This window comes from Carlito syrichta, unplaced genomic scaffold, assembly GCF_000164805.1.
Source record: "Carlito syrichta isolate Samal-C Ts95f unplaced genomic scaffold, Tarsius_syrichta-2.0.1 Scaffold311852, whole genome shotgun sequence".
NCBI lineage: Eukaryota > Metazoa > Chordata > Mammalia > Primates > Tarsiidae > Carlito > Carlito syrichta.
Window position 1 is genome coordinate 573,085 of NW_007255948.1, and position 15,355 is coordinate 588,439.

The window sequence follows — 15,355 nt, forward strand, 5'->3', positions numbered from 1 at the left end:
TCCAGCTACTTGGAAGGCTGAGGCGGAAGGATTTCTGGAGCCCAGCAGGTCGAGGCTGCGGTGGCCGGGAGTGGCCACTGCCCTCCAGTCTGGGCGACAGAGTGAGACTCCAACTCAAAAAAAAAAAAAATGTTTGTGTTCTCTGACCCAGCAATCTCATTTGTTCATATATTCAACAACTATTCATTGCACACTGGTTATGTGGCAGGCATTAGAGATTTACCAGTGAATTAGTCATAATCTTAATTTTCAAGGACAATAGAGTTTAGCAGGTGATACTGACAGGAAGCAGATAATTATAGCAGGTGACACACTAGTCAGTACAGCAGGGTCATTGAAACCCTGGGGAATTATTGTAGATTTCTTAGTTTGCCTAGTTGAGTCTTGAAAGTAACTGATTTCCTGGGTAAAGGGTGGAGGGAATAATACCCCAAGCAGAAGAAGCAACATGAGAGAAAATGAGAGAAAATGGTGGGAAAAGGGAATTATATGTTGCTCAGTCTGACTGGACCCTAAGGTATGAGAAGAGCAGTGGCACAAGTAAATTGAAAAGATGCAGGGGCCAGATCAAGCAGAGCCTTATATGCTTGATTAAGAATTTTGAATCTTATCCAGAGGGAATAGGGAGCCTTGAAAAATTTTAAGCAAGTGAAAACATGTTCAGATCTTCAGTTTAGAAAGAGCACCCTGACTGCAGATTAGATGAGATAAGACACAAACTAGGGAGACAAGTGAGTGAATTAGAGGAATAATATGGGGGTTGACTTGATAGCATTTGGTGATCAATGAACTGGGTTGGGATGTTGGAGAAGAGGAGTCTAGGATAACTCTGACTTTTTTGGCTTAGGTCTGGGGGAGGTTTGAGGTACCTGTGAGACATTTGAGTTGAGTTGTTCAGTTAGTAGCGGCGAGAAAGGAGCTAGAGATCAGGAGACAAATCTGGGCTAGAAATATATATTTGCACATCAACCTCAAGCAGATGATTATTGGAGCCACAGTAATAGATAAGATCAACCAGGGAAAATGTACAGAGTAAGGAAATAAGAAGGCTGAAGTTGGAATCCTGGGGAACATTGTCATTTAAGGGATGGAAGGTAGAGGAAACTGAAGGAAATGAAAGTGTGAGCAGAGAAGTGAAAACCAAGAAGGAAAGCGTTACAAGGAGAAAGTAGCCAAAGACGCTGCTTATGGTCAATTATTATTTACCCAAAGAAGTAATTCAAAAGAGAGAACCCATTTGCCTGGAAGATGTTCATTATAATATTGGTCATAATAGTAAAATTTTGGAAACAACCCAAGTATCAACAATGTGAAGTGTTTATGTGAATTATGTCATATATTCTACAGTCATTAAAATGAAGACTATATCCTAGGTCGGGCGCGGTGACTCACACCTATAATCCTAGCACTTTGGGAGGCTGATGTGAGAGGATTGCCTGAGTCCATGGGTTCAAGACCAGCCTGGGCAACTTGGCATGACCTCATCTCTACAATAAATCAAAAAATTAGCCAAGTGTGGTGGCACACGCTTGTGGTTCCAGCTACTTGGAAGGCTAAGGCGGAAGGATCGCCTGAGCCTAGCAGGTTGAGGCTGCAGTGGCCATGAGTGTGCCACTGCACTCTAGCCTGGGTGACAGAGTGAGACACTGACTCAAAAAAAAAAGTGTATCCTAAAGGGTAAGATGTTCATGCTACATGAAGGGAAGAAAGAACAATAAAGTCTGATGCTTTGATTTTTAGCTAGGCCCTGAATACTATTGGAATATGAGCTCTTTGAAGGTAGAGATCTTACCTTATTTGTCACCAAACCCCAAGCCTAGGACAATGACTAGTACATGATTTGCGTCAATAAATGTTTATTGAATGAACAAATTGTATAAAACTGTTTTTTTGTATGTGGTCAAGGATTGAAAGGAAATAGAGAAATGTGATGAGTTGATGTGTTAGGATAGTGAGATGGTGGACGATTTTATTGTTTTGTTTATTGTTTATACAGTTAGTAAAAATCGGGAGGGGAAAAATATTCAGATATCTGGGAACTATTTGGTATGTTCACAAAATATTTTTCTTTGAAGAGATGATTATTTTAATTTCATAACTCTGTAAAGTAGGATAGTTGGGCCTTAATGTTCTTCTGAAAAGAAAATGGGAGTACAGAGATATTATTCCCTTCTGTTGTTCTAGAGTTAGATAGTAATAAGATTCACATTATAAACTATGGCTTATTTTTTTTTTTAGTTTAATTAATTGTTTCATCTCTTCAACTAGTTGTGTTTTTTTTCCATTTTGTAAACAGTGCAAGAAAAGAGTGAAAGATTCAGCATAGCTATATAGGTTGTTTCAAATGTAATTGGTACTCTTTGTGGTTGTCTAAGAGATCTTCTCTCACTTCTGCAGCTCACTCCAGGCCTGTACGAATTCAAAGTGATTGTAGAGGGTCAAAATGCTCATGGGGAAGGCTATGTGAATGTGACAGTCAAGCCAGGTATGTGTTTCCAGCCCTGGTTGTGCCTCCATTGCTCCCTCTGCAGGACTCCTGAGGAGAAGGGAGATCTGACTTGGGAGATTTTGATTCCCATTCTTTTTTTGTAGTATGTTTTTTGGGCAATTCCTAGTTCAATGTAGTAAAAGGTTAGTAGCAAAGTACAGACAGACTTCGGAACACTGGACTGGGCACATGGCCACAGTGCAGTATGGCCTGAACAATAGCTTACTACCAGAGAACTACTTCTCTAAGTGGACCATGCTGAGAAGGGACCATGTGTTGTAATTAACAGACACAGGGAAGCCAGGAGCCTAGGAGAAGCATGCAGAAGGAGAATGAGCCAAGGGGACTGGTTCTTTCTGATTCCTTTCCAGAGATGTGGGCCTTTGTACACAGAGTTCCTCATTTAAACACTACCAGTCTCTTTCACCTTGGAAACAAAATCCTGTCATTCTTTTAAAAATGAGTCACTGTTGGTAGATCATGGTGCAGTGGCAGGGTGTCTTATTTTTCATTTTCAGAGAAATTTGGGAGAAATTGGAGAGTGGCACATATACTGGCACAGATTCTTAGTACTGTTTTCTCTCTTTCTTGGTAATAGATTTTCATTTACTGAACTTTGTAGCCAAGATAATTCTTTTGCTTTCTTAAAAATGTGATCACCATCAAGACCATTTAATTTAATCATTTCTCACAGAAAAGGTCACTGGGTTTGTAGCTCACGATCATTTGGGTGGACTTGATTAGTTTGTGACTTTCCCATCACTCAGCCGTGGTCACCCCACATGCAGTGAGCTCAGGGATGGTTGAGAAATAGCGCATCATCTTTTCAGCAGTCTGTGCCAAGGAATGATTGCTTGCCAAGGTCTTTATTGCCCAAAACTTGTTTGGTGTTCATCTCTAGTCAGGCTTGCCTGAAAGCAGTCACTTGCTGCTGTAGTACTTTGCATCAACTAGATAGCACATGAGCATTGAAAGAGTGCACAGGGCATGGTTTTAGGAATGGTTACATTCAGAAAAGGCTTTTACATTTCCAGATGTCTTATGTTAGAATGGCAGTCTGGTCTTGTGACTTTCCTGTCTGGTGATGGTTCAGCCCTTAATTATGTAATGGAAACTGATTTATAATCCTCTCAGATATGGCCTGCTTTTCCTATCATTTATAAAGCCTCTCTCCTAATTTCTTCTGGGTCACTTTCTTGCAGAGCCCCGTAAGAATCGGCCTCCTGTTGCCATTGTGTCACCTCAGTTCCAGGAGATCTCTCTGCCAACCACTTCTACAGTCATTGATGGCAGCCGTGAGTACTTGTCTAAGCATGATATTTTAGAAGAGCATTCATTCACTATATACTCTGGTAAATTTGGGGCCAGCTATGTCTGCATTCTGTTTAGGCCAGTCATTTTGACCATGTTATGGGAAGACCAACCATCTGAAGTAACTTGATTATGATTAGGAAGTAACAAACCAGACGGACCTTATTTAAAATCCCCATGCGGCTTCTTTGAAGTAATATTTCTGCTCTGAGATGGTATAAAGTGGAAATTATGCATGTATTTAGCATTATTTTAGTTGAAACTTGCTGGTTTTCAGATTTGCTTAGAGTTGCCTTTTTTGTTTATGGAAGCAAAGTTCTTTTCCATAAGTAACTGAAAAGTCTGACTGAGGAGCCCTTACCCGGCCATCCCTGCCTGCCTAACAAGATTCTTATCAACTTCTTCCTGGAGACACAGAATATGCTCCATACCCTTGCCTGGGGTTATTAACATTTTACTCTTCAGAGTAGTGATAAGTGACATGAGAGAGTTTCTGAGTCTTTTCCCTTGATCATTGCTATGTTATGCAGGTTTCAGACCTGTCCTCTCACTCGTATTTGCTTGGTCTTTTTTGAGACCCATTAAAGCTCTGTTACCCTGACTGTCTTGGCACCAACAGTGGTTTTCGGCAGGCAGGACTCTCTAAGCAAAGGGAAGCATTTCATATCAATGGTTCAGGTAAGAAGAGGAGGCTAGGAGAATAGCAGACCAAGAGGAAGAGAAAGAACAGGAATAAACACTTGTGATAGAGAATGGAAGAAAGGTTTCACATAGTACAATTTTATTTTATAGTTTTGAATAGGTCAAAGTTAAATAATATGTAAAAGTATATAGTGAAAAGAATCATACCATCCCTATCTTCCAACTATTCAGTTTTCCTCCAGAACACTAATGATATTTTGTTTTGTGTATCCTTCCAGATATATTTTATACATTTGTTAGAAAATTCATATATGGTCTTTATCTCCCTTGCTTACATAAATAAACGCACATTATACTGTTATGTATGAGGCTTTTTTCTGTACGTTGGAGAATTTTTCTGAATCAGTACATAAACTACATATTCGTTCTTTTAAAAAAAATGATTATTTTTAAAAACCACAAATGATTGTAGCTGAGGTGGGAGATTGCTTGAGGCCAGGAGTTCAAGGTCAGCCTGGGCAACATAGCAAGACCCTATCTCTACAAAAAACTTAAAAAATTAGCCAGGTACAGTGGCACATACCTATAGTCCCAGCTACTCAGGAGGTGAGGCAGGAGGATCCCTTGAGCCCAGGAAATTGAGGCTGCAGTGAGCTATGATTGTACCACTGCACTCTAGCCTGGGCATCTGAGTGAAAATCTGTCTCTAAAAAAAGAAAAAAAAAGCCGGGCTTGGTGGCTCAGCCTGTAATCCCGCGCCTTTGGGAGGCTGAGGTGAGTGGATTGCCTGAGCCCGCGGGTTCGAGACCCGCCTGGGCAGCGAGACCTCATCTCTACAATAAATCAAAAAATCAGCCGGGCGCGGTAGCGCATGCCTGTAGTTCCGGCTACTTGGAAGGCTGAGGCAGAAGGATTGCCAGAGCCCAGCAGGTCGAGGCTGTGGTGGCCAGGAGCGGCCACTGCACTCTAGTCTGGGCGACAGAGTGAGACTCCAACTCAAAAAATAAAAATAAAAATAAAAATAAATAACTGCATAGCATTCCATTGTATGGATGTATAATTTCATTGTATGAATTCATACTTGTTTTCAATCAATTGCTATTGATGACCATTTAGATTACTTTCCTTCTTTTGCTATTACAAACAATGTTACTGTGAATAATCTTGCAAACATGATGCTTAACACCTGGGCAAGTATATCTGCAGGATAAAATCATAAAAGAAAAATTGCAAGGATAAAGATAAATATTGCCAGATTACTCATTAGAGAGGTTATGTCAATTTCTGGTTTTATCATGACTAATGAGAGGGCCTATTCTCCACACCTTTACTCATATAATGTGTTAATTAAATGCTGATCTTTACCAATCCAATAAGTTAAACAATGTTATCTCATTTTTAATTTGCATTTTAATTTTTATTTGCATTTCTTCTAAGTGAGGTTGAGTATTTTTTCATGTGTTTAAGAATTGTTGATTTTCCTTTTTTCATACAGAGGTTGTCTGTGTTAGCATTGGAAAACGATGCAGTGGAATATTCATAGAGAGGCAGAATGACCCAATAGTCCTAGGAAAGCAACACTCTGTACAGTTTCTGGAAGTTTTCTTAGTTTCAGATTTTTGGGGAGTTGCCCTGGTTTGTATACATTGGATAAGTGCTGAGACAGTGTTCTCATGTTATAACTAATGTTTCTTTATGGTCAAGAAAGCACTGATGATGATAAAATCGTCCAGTACCATTGGGAGGAACTTAAGGGGCCTCTGAGAGAAGAGAAGATTTCTGAAGATACGGCCATATTAAAACTAAGTAAGCTCGTCCCTGGGAACTACACTTTCAGGTAAATTAGGATTCACTTCAAGTTTACCATAGGCCATTTTTTTCCTCTCTTGGTTTTTACAATCTTATAAAAGTAGCTTTAACAAATACCAGAGTCACTGTGGAGTTGGTTGATGATGTAGCCTTTGGTTCCAGTGATTGTTTGAGCCCTATTGTGATTGTGATCACAAAAATGATAACTTTTTAGTGCAAAGGTCTTTGCATAGATCAGATCTGCCATAGTTAATTCTTCTCAAAGCCTTGTCTGGCAGATCTCCAATTTTTTTTTTTTGGTGGAGGGATTTCTGTGATTAAGTGAAAAGGCCTATCTTCCTTTCCCTTTTCTCAGGCAAAATCTAGAAGAAACCTACTTCCATTTTGTCTCTTCTCTTTAGAAGATGCTTCCTCAACTTAAGATAACTAAAAAATCTTTACCTTTGACTAGTGGTTTGTTTGGAGGATTTGATTCAAAGAAAGTACTAGTGTTGACATTCTAGGATGTGATTAATAAGGCTTTGAGGCCAGGGTCAGTCTGTAATCCCAGCACTTTGGGAGGCCGAGGTGAGTGGATTGCCTGAGTCCGTGGGTTCGAGACCCGCCTGGGCAACTTGGCAAGACCTCATCTCTACAGTAAATCAACAAATTAGCTGGGCGTGGTAGTACGCACCTGTAGTTCCAGCTACTTGGAAGGCTGAGGCGGAAGGATCGCCGGAGCCCAGGAGGTCGAGGCTGTGGTGGCCGGGAGCGTGCCACTGCACTCCAGTCTGGGCGACAGAGTGAGACTCCAACTCAAAAAAAAAAAAAAAAAAAAGTAAGGCTTTGAGATGGAGTTTTGTATAATCTTCCTTATATTTCCATAATTCCTTGTAAGTTACAAAGTACTTCTAGATGAGTATCCTACCAACATCATACATAGATGATACTGTTTTCATTTTACAACTAAGAAAAATGAGGTTTCTCTGAGGTCTCACAGCTGGATTTTCTAACCCTGAAGTCAGGCCTTAGTCTCCTTCACTCCTTGACTTGATCAGTATATATTTTATTTACACTTCCTTGAATGCCTTTCTCAATCTCTTGAAGTTCTGCCCATCCTTAACTACCTGTTTAATTTCCATGAAGTTCTCTGAGATCCCTTCAGAGAGGAGAGATAAGATTCTCTTCTTGCCAGGCACAGTGGCTCATGCCTGTAATCCCAGCACTTTGGGAGGCTGAGGCAAGAGGGTTGCCTGAGTCCAGGGGTTCCAAACTAGCCAGGGCAACTTGGCGAGACCTTGTTTCTACAGTAAATCAAAAAATTAGCCAGGCATGGTGGTGCACACTTGTAGTTCCAGCTTCGTGGAAGGCTGAGGTGGAAGGATTGCCTGAGCCCAGCAGGTCGAGGCTGTGGTGGCCATGAGCATGTTACTGCACTCCAGCCTGAGTGACAGAGTGAGACTCTGACTCAAAAAAAAAAAAAAAAAAAGACTCTCTTCTTTCCCTATTGCACTCAGGGCCTCTATGTGACCTTCCATAGTGTGACAGTTTATTCATATGTGTCTGTCTTCCCATGAATCTAAGATAATCAAATTTTAGATGCTGCCAGGGACACAAATGAGTATCCTACCACAACACCTACCACATAAATCATTATCAAGTTCTGGCTTAGTAGGACTCCCATATATTCAAGGTTTCAGGTAAATTAAATGTAGCCATTGGTACAACAAGATTGGTGCCTTCTCACTAGCTCAAAATGGAAATTTGAGTTGGTTTTTACTCAGATTTCAAATATAGGAACTTTTCCATCTATAGAGTTCAGCCTGGGCCAGGTTGATTCTTTTTGAAAATGGTAACAAGCCAGGTTCGGTGGCTCAGCCTGTAATCCTGCGCTTTGGAAGGCTGAGGTGAGTGGATTGCCTGAGCCCGCGGGTTCGAGACCCGCCTGGGCAACTTGGTGAGACCTCATCTCTACAATAAACCAAAAAAAATTAGCTGGGCGTGGTAGCGCGCGCCTGTAGTTCTGGCTACTTGGAAGGCTGAGGTGGAAGGATCGCCGGAGCCCAGCAGGTCAAGGCTGTGGTGGCCAGGAGCGGCCACTGCAATCCAGTCTGGGTGGCAGAGTGAGACTCCAACTTAAAAAAAAAAAAAGAAAATAATAACAATAATAACTGATAGTTCTTGAACATTTACTATGTGATTCGTGTTTTTCTGAGCTCTTCGCAGTATTTCATTTAATTCTTATAACAGGTATTATGGTTATTCTCATTTTACAGATTAGGACATTTTGGCACAAAGAGGTTAAGTATCTTGCCCAAGGTTACACAATCTGACTCCAGAGTCTGAGCTTTTAACCACAGTGTTAGTCTACAGGTTTTTTTAAAAATTTTACTTTAAAGATGTGGGGTACAATTCAGGATTAGGTACGTAAGTGGTCATTGTACAGGTGAAGTTTGGGCTTCCTATTGGTCCTCACTTCACTAGTTTGGGATCAGGCACCCTTATTGGTGTTATGTGCCCCTCCCTGTTCCCTAGCAGTGTTCCACTACTGCCAATTCCTTTATTGTAGTATCATGATAAATGTTCAAGATCCACTTATAAGTGAGAACGTGTGGTACTCAAGTTCTTTGTTTCTGTGATAGATTACTGAGTATGATAGACACTAAATCCATCCAAGTTAGTCTACAGTTTTTTGGTGGATGGGATTGAGAGAGTTTCTTTTTCTGTAGCCCTCAATTTTTTTTTAATCTACAACATATGGGATTGGATTTGATGAGCATTAAGGTCCAGTCTGGTTGTGGTTCACTCATCTTTTCTTCTCTTCTACTCTTACTTGACAGTATCCTCTTTTTCCAGCCTTTTGAGGTGGCATGGGAAGCTTTAGGCTGTTCAGCTGGAAGCCATCATTTAGTTAGCTGCTGTTTGGTTTCAAGATCTCTGCAGGCAACCCAGTGACTGTTTGAGGTGAAAGAGTAATGGGCAGCTGCCATTTTGCCATCTGTCTGTAACGTGCTTTTGTTCTGACATAGGAGACATGTTAAACAAACAAACAAACAAAACCTATGAAAACAACAGGGAAACTAAGAAAAGAGGCAACACTTCTGTGAATGTTTCTTTTTCAGACATTTGCTAAATGGTACATGTAGGTATATCTGAAGTTTTTGTGTTTTTTTTCCCCTAAAGGCTGTAATGCCAAAAACCCCTCCAGACCATAGATAAAAGGTGAGATTGTGGAATAAAACCCCACAGATGTCTGGCTCTGTCTGTGGCTGGTGGTGGGATTTAAATAAACTACATGTCTTTTCCATGCTTTTCCTCTTTCTGTCAGCAAAATGGAAGGATCCCAAACCTCCTTGCTTGCTTATGCTCACATTTTGAGGTGACATGAGAAGCTTTAGGCTGTTCAGCTGGAAGGCATCATTTAGGTAAAATCCTGCTTTTATAAATGAACATTTCGATTTCTCACTGGCACAAACTGTGGGACTGTTGCGTAGGAGACTTCATTTTCATCTCAAATCCTGCCTCACTGGAGCCAGCCCTCCTCGTTCGTCCCAGAGGCTGTCTGCCCAGGATGTCCATTCTTGTGATATGTACGCAGCTGGAGTGGAATGATGGGAGGACATATCTGGAGCCTGCTGCAGACAGAGCTTGCTCTATTTAGCGTAGTGTCTTCAAACTCCACAGGAATTAACTTAAGATTTACCTCTTCTGAAGGCTTGGTTTCTGAGCTTTGGAATCAGAGACCTGGGTTGCACCTTAGCTCACTGTGTAGCCTTGGGCAGGTTACTTAGCCTCTCTAAGGCTCCTGTGAAGTTGAGTAGATGATGTCTCTCCATGTAGTTGTGAGGGTCATAGCATACAATGCTTACAAAGAAAGGTCTTAGCACACAGATGTGTGCAGGCAACAGAGCAAAATGGCAATGGAGACATATTGCCTGGATTCAGAACCTGGCTCTACTCCTTTCAAGCTGTATGATCTTGGACAAGTTACTTCACCTCTCTTTGCCTCAGTCTCCTCATACACGTAAGGAGTGAAATGAGGGTAATACGTTACAGAGCTGTGGTGGAACAGTGCTTAGCACATAGTAAACCCTCAGTCAATGTTAGCTTCTGGTAGCTTCTAGTTTCTGCCTTTCCAATAGGAATAGGTAAGAATAGGTAACTACCACGTTGGTATTACTTAACCTTAATGTTTAGTCCTTTAATGTTTATTCCTCTTTCCTTAAGCTCATCCCTGATTGCATTCCTCTCTCTGCCCGATAGCTTAACTGTAGTAGACTCTGATGGAGCTACCAACTCCACTACTGCAAACCTGACTGTGAACAAAGCTGTGGATTATCTCCCTGTGGCCAACGCAGGCCCCAACCAAGTGATAACTCTGCCCCAAAACTCCATCACCCTCTTTGGGAACCAGAGCACCGATGATCATGGCATTACCAGCTATGAGTGGTCACTCAGCCCAAGCAGCAAAGGGAAAGTGGTGGAAATGCAGGTAGGAAGGAAGAGTTCTTGTATTTTCTTGCTCAGGGGAAACAGAGCTGCTGGACTGGGTCATCCATCCAAGGTTTATTTCTGCCTCGTTTTAATTACCAAAGTCATATTTGTGCATAGAATATTTGCATTTTTTAAAACCCCCAACAAAAAACAAATCCAGAAAGCTTTAGGGGACTTTGATTAACATGTTAGCAAAAATTTTTATCTTAAATGTTTAGTATTAGAGGAAAAAGCTAGATGAGAAATATTGGTTGTTCTGAATGACTTCAGAGAGTCAAGTGATTTTGATACTACAAGGACTCAAATCTTAGCAAATTAGATTGAGACTAGATGGTATCTTTTCTCTGGAGCTATTTAAGAAGAGATTAGATTAGATTAAATAAATAAAACTGGATGGGACTGTGTTGAGCTGTAGAATTTAAGCCCTGACTAAAGGGTCATCTGCTCTTCAGGTCCAGCTGGTTGTTGCCACGTGAAAGTATGGTCCCAACATTGCTTGATAGTTCAGCTTTTCAAGAAGAGATAGAAATCAAGACCTTTATGTGAACATTTCCAACTTTTAAGACACTACAGGCCAAGCAAAATGTCTGCAAGCTGGATTCAGCCCGCAGGCTGCCAGTTTTTGCCCACTGTTCTTCAGGAAGTTTCTGTATTGGAAGTTTGCCCTAAATTATTTAAAATGTTCCTTTTGACACTCAGGATTCTGTTTCTAGATTTGAGGCATGACTTAAAGCCCGTATTTTACCTGACTTTAGTTTAATTACTGTGTTAGTTTTTTCTGTTGTTGCAAAATCTGTATAAACCTGTAAGGGGACAACATGGTGTTACATAGCATCTTGAGTTGCCATGTTTTATTGAGACAACTTTATTAGGATCATTGTGTAGCCTCAGTAGGAAGAGCATCTTTTTAAAGAGTGTTTTAAAAGCTAGGTTGTTTATTATATACTTATGTTGTTCCTTCTGGTATCAGTCATAGAGACTGACCTTGGTAATCTCTGCACATTGCTCCATACTCCCTCTCTTGTGAGAGTTCTGGCTTTATTTGAAACTGCTGCTGTGTCAGGAGGCATGTTCCCTTGAAGGGGGAAACTTTTAACAAGGTGCCTCATAATGTCTGAGTCAACATTCACTAATTATGCTGAACCAGAGGTAATAGTCCAGTACCAACTTACATTTATAAAACTGGGTACATTGTTTCAACCAGAACAGGACTTAGTGTGTGATGTTGTGCTTCTGGATTCCTCTTTTCCACTTGTATTTATATATGTAGGGTGTTAGAACACCAACCCTGCAGCTATCGGCGATGCAAGAAGGCGACTACACTTACCAACTCACAGTGACTGACACAATAGGACAGCAGGCCACTGCTCAAGTGACTGTTATTGTGCAGCCTGGTAAGCTCAAGTCTTGTGGTTCAGGCTCTTCCACTGGCAGGTCCCTTTTGTCCCGGGGGAGAGGAGAAGTGGATTCCAAACTGTATGAGGGTAGCAGTAGAAGACACCAATCCACAGAGCGTCTTCTGACTTCTCTTGGCCTGCCCCTTTGTGCCTTTTGCATAGAGATAAAGAGGACTTCCCAGCCTCAGCTTATGCTCTTTCCTTGGCTGGTTGATATACCTTTCAGGGGACGTAGACATAAGAATTAGAGTCTGTGTTATCCCAAATCCCACCATGTTCTTTAAGAGCCTGCTTAAAACCCACTTCCTCAGGAATGCCTTATCTTTTCACTCAGTCTTCCATTTGAACTCCTATAGCTTTGGATTTCAAGTTTAGTATAGTATTATAACTGTTATGTTCTACTATGTTTTTTTCAGAATTGCTTAATATGCCTCAGTCTCATATTCTTCATTGTGAGCTCCCCAGTGGTAACCAGATCTCCCATAGTATTTGTGGGCTGTGGGCTGAGAGGCAGAGTTCTCATGACTTCCAGAACATATGTCTCAATCGGTTCCTTTCCTCTCCCTCCCACCTGGACTGGCTACTTTTGACCTCCAAATCTCTGTCTTCTAGAAAACAACAAACCTCCTCAGGCAGATGCAGGCCCAGATAAAGAATTGACCCTTCCTGTGGATAGCACAACCCTGGATGGAAGCAAAAGCTCAGATGATCAGAAAATTATCTCATATCTCTGGGAAAAAACACAGTGAGTATTGACACAAATTCTTATTATGCAAAGCCTCTAGACCTTGGAAGAGAAAGGTTTTATTTGCTTTTGAGAGTTGGCTTGCTCTTATTGACTCATCCAGGGGAGGCAACTGAGAAAGAAATTTTGCAGTTACAAACTTCAACGCTAGAAAGTAATATCATAAATAGTTTTTGTGGCTGGATGTGGTGGCTCACACCTGTAATTCCAGCAATTTGGGAGGTGGAGGCTAGAGGATTGCTTGAACCCAGGAGTTTGAGAGCAGCCTAGGCACTATAACAAGACCTCTTCTCTACAAAAACATAAAAAAAAAATTAGCCAGGCATAGTGGCACATGCCTATAGTTTCATCTACTCAAGAGGCTGAGGAGAAAGGATCACCTGAGCCCAGGAGGTAGAGACTATGGTGAGCTGTGATCATACCACTGTACTTCAGCCTGGATGACAGAGTGAGACCCTGGCTCAAAATAATAATAATAATAATTTTTGTAAGAAAAAAATAACACTTGCCATCAGCTAGTCCCCAGGAAGTACCATGTGATACTGGTGCTTTTGCAGGTACAATCCATCTACTGAAATACATAGTTTAATTACACTTGAGAGGCAAGACGGAAAGGGTAATGGAGCAGAAAAATACTGTTGCTCAAAATTAACTGGGTAAGGCTGGCAGGGGATGGGGCAGAGCAGCTATTAAGAGGAATTGAAAATACATCTATAAAATAAAAGCATTACTCTGTTACTGTTTCCTTGAAGACACCATTTACCAATTAAGTTAGCCAGAGGCTAAAGGCAATAACCAAAATAATACTAATTAAACTGAAATTACCTAACTGAATCATTCCTGTTTCTCACCGTTTCTTCAGCTCCTTTAAACCATAACAAATGGAACTCAGATTATGTGCAGGATCTCATAGGAAACAAAGGAATTCCAAGAAAGAGTTAAAAGCATTCTCGGTTTTCAAAGGTAGCAACCATAGTACAGACTAGGGGTTTTTTGTTTTGTTTTTTTGACTAAGGCATTAGAGATGGATGGAAAAGTGCTCTAATTTGACTCTAGGAACTACTTAACTTATCATTGCTGAGCTGGATTCTAGAAATTATTTCCCTCAGCTCTTGTTTCTGTCTTTTGGAGAACATAATCTTCCTCAGCCTAGGGTGTTTTAATTATAATTGGTTATTGCAGACACGGCTGATAAACCTTTTAGCTGAATTTTATTAGTGTTTACAGCAGAGATAATGCTTAGCATAGCTTCTTGGAGGAGAATCTGTTTCAGGGTCAGAGGTTATAAGCTTAAAAAGCAAAACAAAGCAAATCCTGGACATCTGCAGATTTCTCTGGTTGTCCTGCAGTATTAAGGAAAGCCCTGGGGCATTTAGATCCTTGGACAGGAGGGCTCTCTGCCCATGTGCAGCCTCATGCCTGGCTGTTGGCACAGAGCTCCTTTGCCACTGCAGACGGCTCTCTGAAGCCACAAGGGGAGAAGGAAGGATGTGTGATGTCCTGGATGCTCTGTGGCCCCTATCCAGGAGCTGGAGGGAACTTGGCTTGTAGAGCTGCTAAGAGGATGGTTTTGTCCTGAGAGTTCCTCTGCAACCCTGGCCATTTCCTGCCCTTGACAGAACCAACTACTGGGCCAGAACCAACTACTGGGCCAGAAATGCTTTTCAGAAATATCACTCTTAAGTCATTCTTTTGATCAGAGACCTGCTCAGAGAACTTTCTTCCTTTTATAAACCGGAACAGTAAAGAGTTCAAGTATCCCAGAAGCTTATATAAAGGACAAGGCTAGATGTATTTGAAAGCTGTTTGAATTTTCTGACCAGCAGGTAACCTGTATTTGGGGCCAAATGACACTTTGTGCAAATGGAATATTTTTAAACGTGTCCTGTCAAGGTCTGGGAAACAATAGTTCATGTCTTATAGCTAAGGTAATAATTGTCTCCTGCTGAGTCAGGGGCAGGAGAGCAGCAGACAGGTTTAACTCCACCCTTTGGTTTCTCTCTTTGTCCAGGGGACCCAATGGGGTGCAGCTTGAGAATGCTAACAGCAGTGTCGCCACTGTGACTGGGCTGCAAGTGGGGACCTATGTGTTCACCTTGACTGTCAAAGATGAGAGGAATCTGCAAAGCCAGAGCTCTGTGAATGTCATTGTCAAAGAAGGTACCTCTCTGCCTCACGTTTGTTCAGTAGCCTCTTTGGGTCAGATAACTGAAGAATTTGTCATGTCTTGTTTGGCTGCGGAAATTGATTAGAGACATGAGGTGGAGAAGAAGGTTGGGGTGAGGGTTCCTGTTATATTCTTTTCTAAAACAACCTTTGGTTGAAAGTGACTGTGAGGTGAATTTTAACTTCCCTCCCTCCTTCTGCCTCTCACTTCTCCCCTTCTCCACCCTCTTTCCTCCCTCCTTCTGCCTTTCACTTCCCCTACTCCACCCTCCTCCCTTTTCTCCCTTCTTCCCTCCCTTCCTCCATTCCTTTTTTTTCACAACT

General features: G+C 41.4%; 1 protein-coding gene across 2 annotated transcripts in view; it reads left to right on the forward strand.

The window, feature by feature from the left end:
- The window catches only part of KIAA0319L (KIAA0319 like), a 122,332-nt gene that overhangs the window by 88,564 nt on the left and 18,413 nt on the right, over positions 1-15,355 (forward strand). For both annotated transcript variants that reach the window (XM_008069195.2, XM_008069196.2), the window contains exons 7-13: positions 2,398-2,485; positions 3,691-3,783; positions 6,146-6,278; positions 10,493-10,721; positions 11,994-12,117; positions 12,733-12,865; positions 14,877-15,025. In XM_008069195.2, the coding sequence (XP_008067386.1) occupies positions 2,398-2,485; positions 3,691-3,783; positions 6,146-6,278; positions 10,493-10,721; positions 11,994-12,117; positions 12,733-12,865; positions 14,877-15,025 (949 nt within the window). The remainder of the gene's footprint in view (positions 1-2,397; positions 2,486-3,690; positions 3,784-6,145; positions 6,279-10,492; positions 10,722-11,993; positions 12,118-12,732; positions 12,866-14,876; positions 15,026-15,355) is intronic.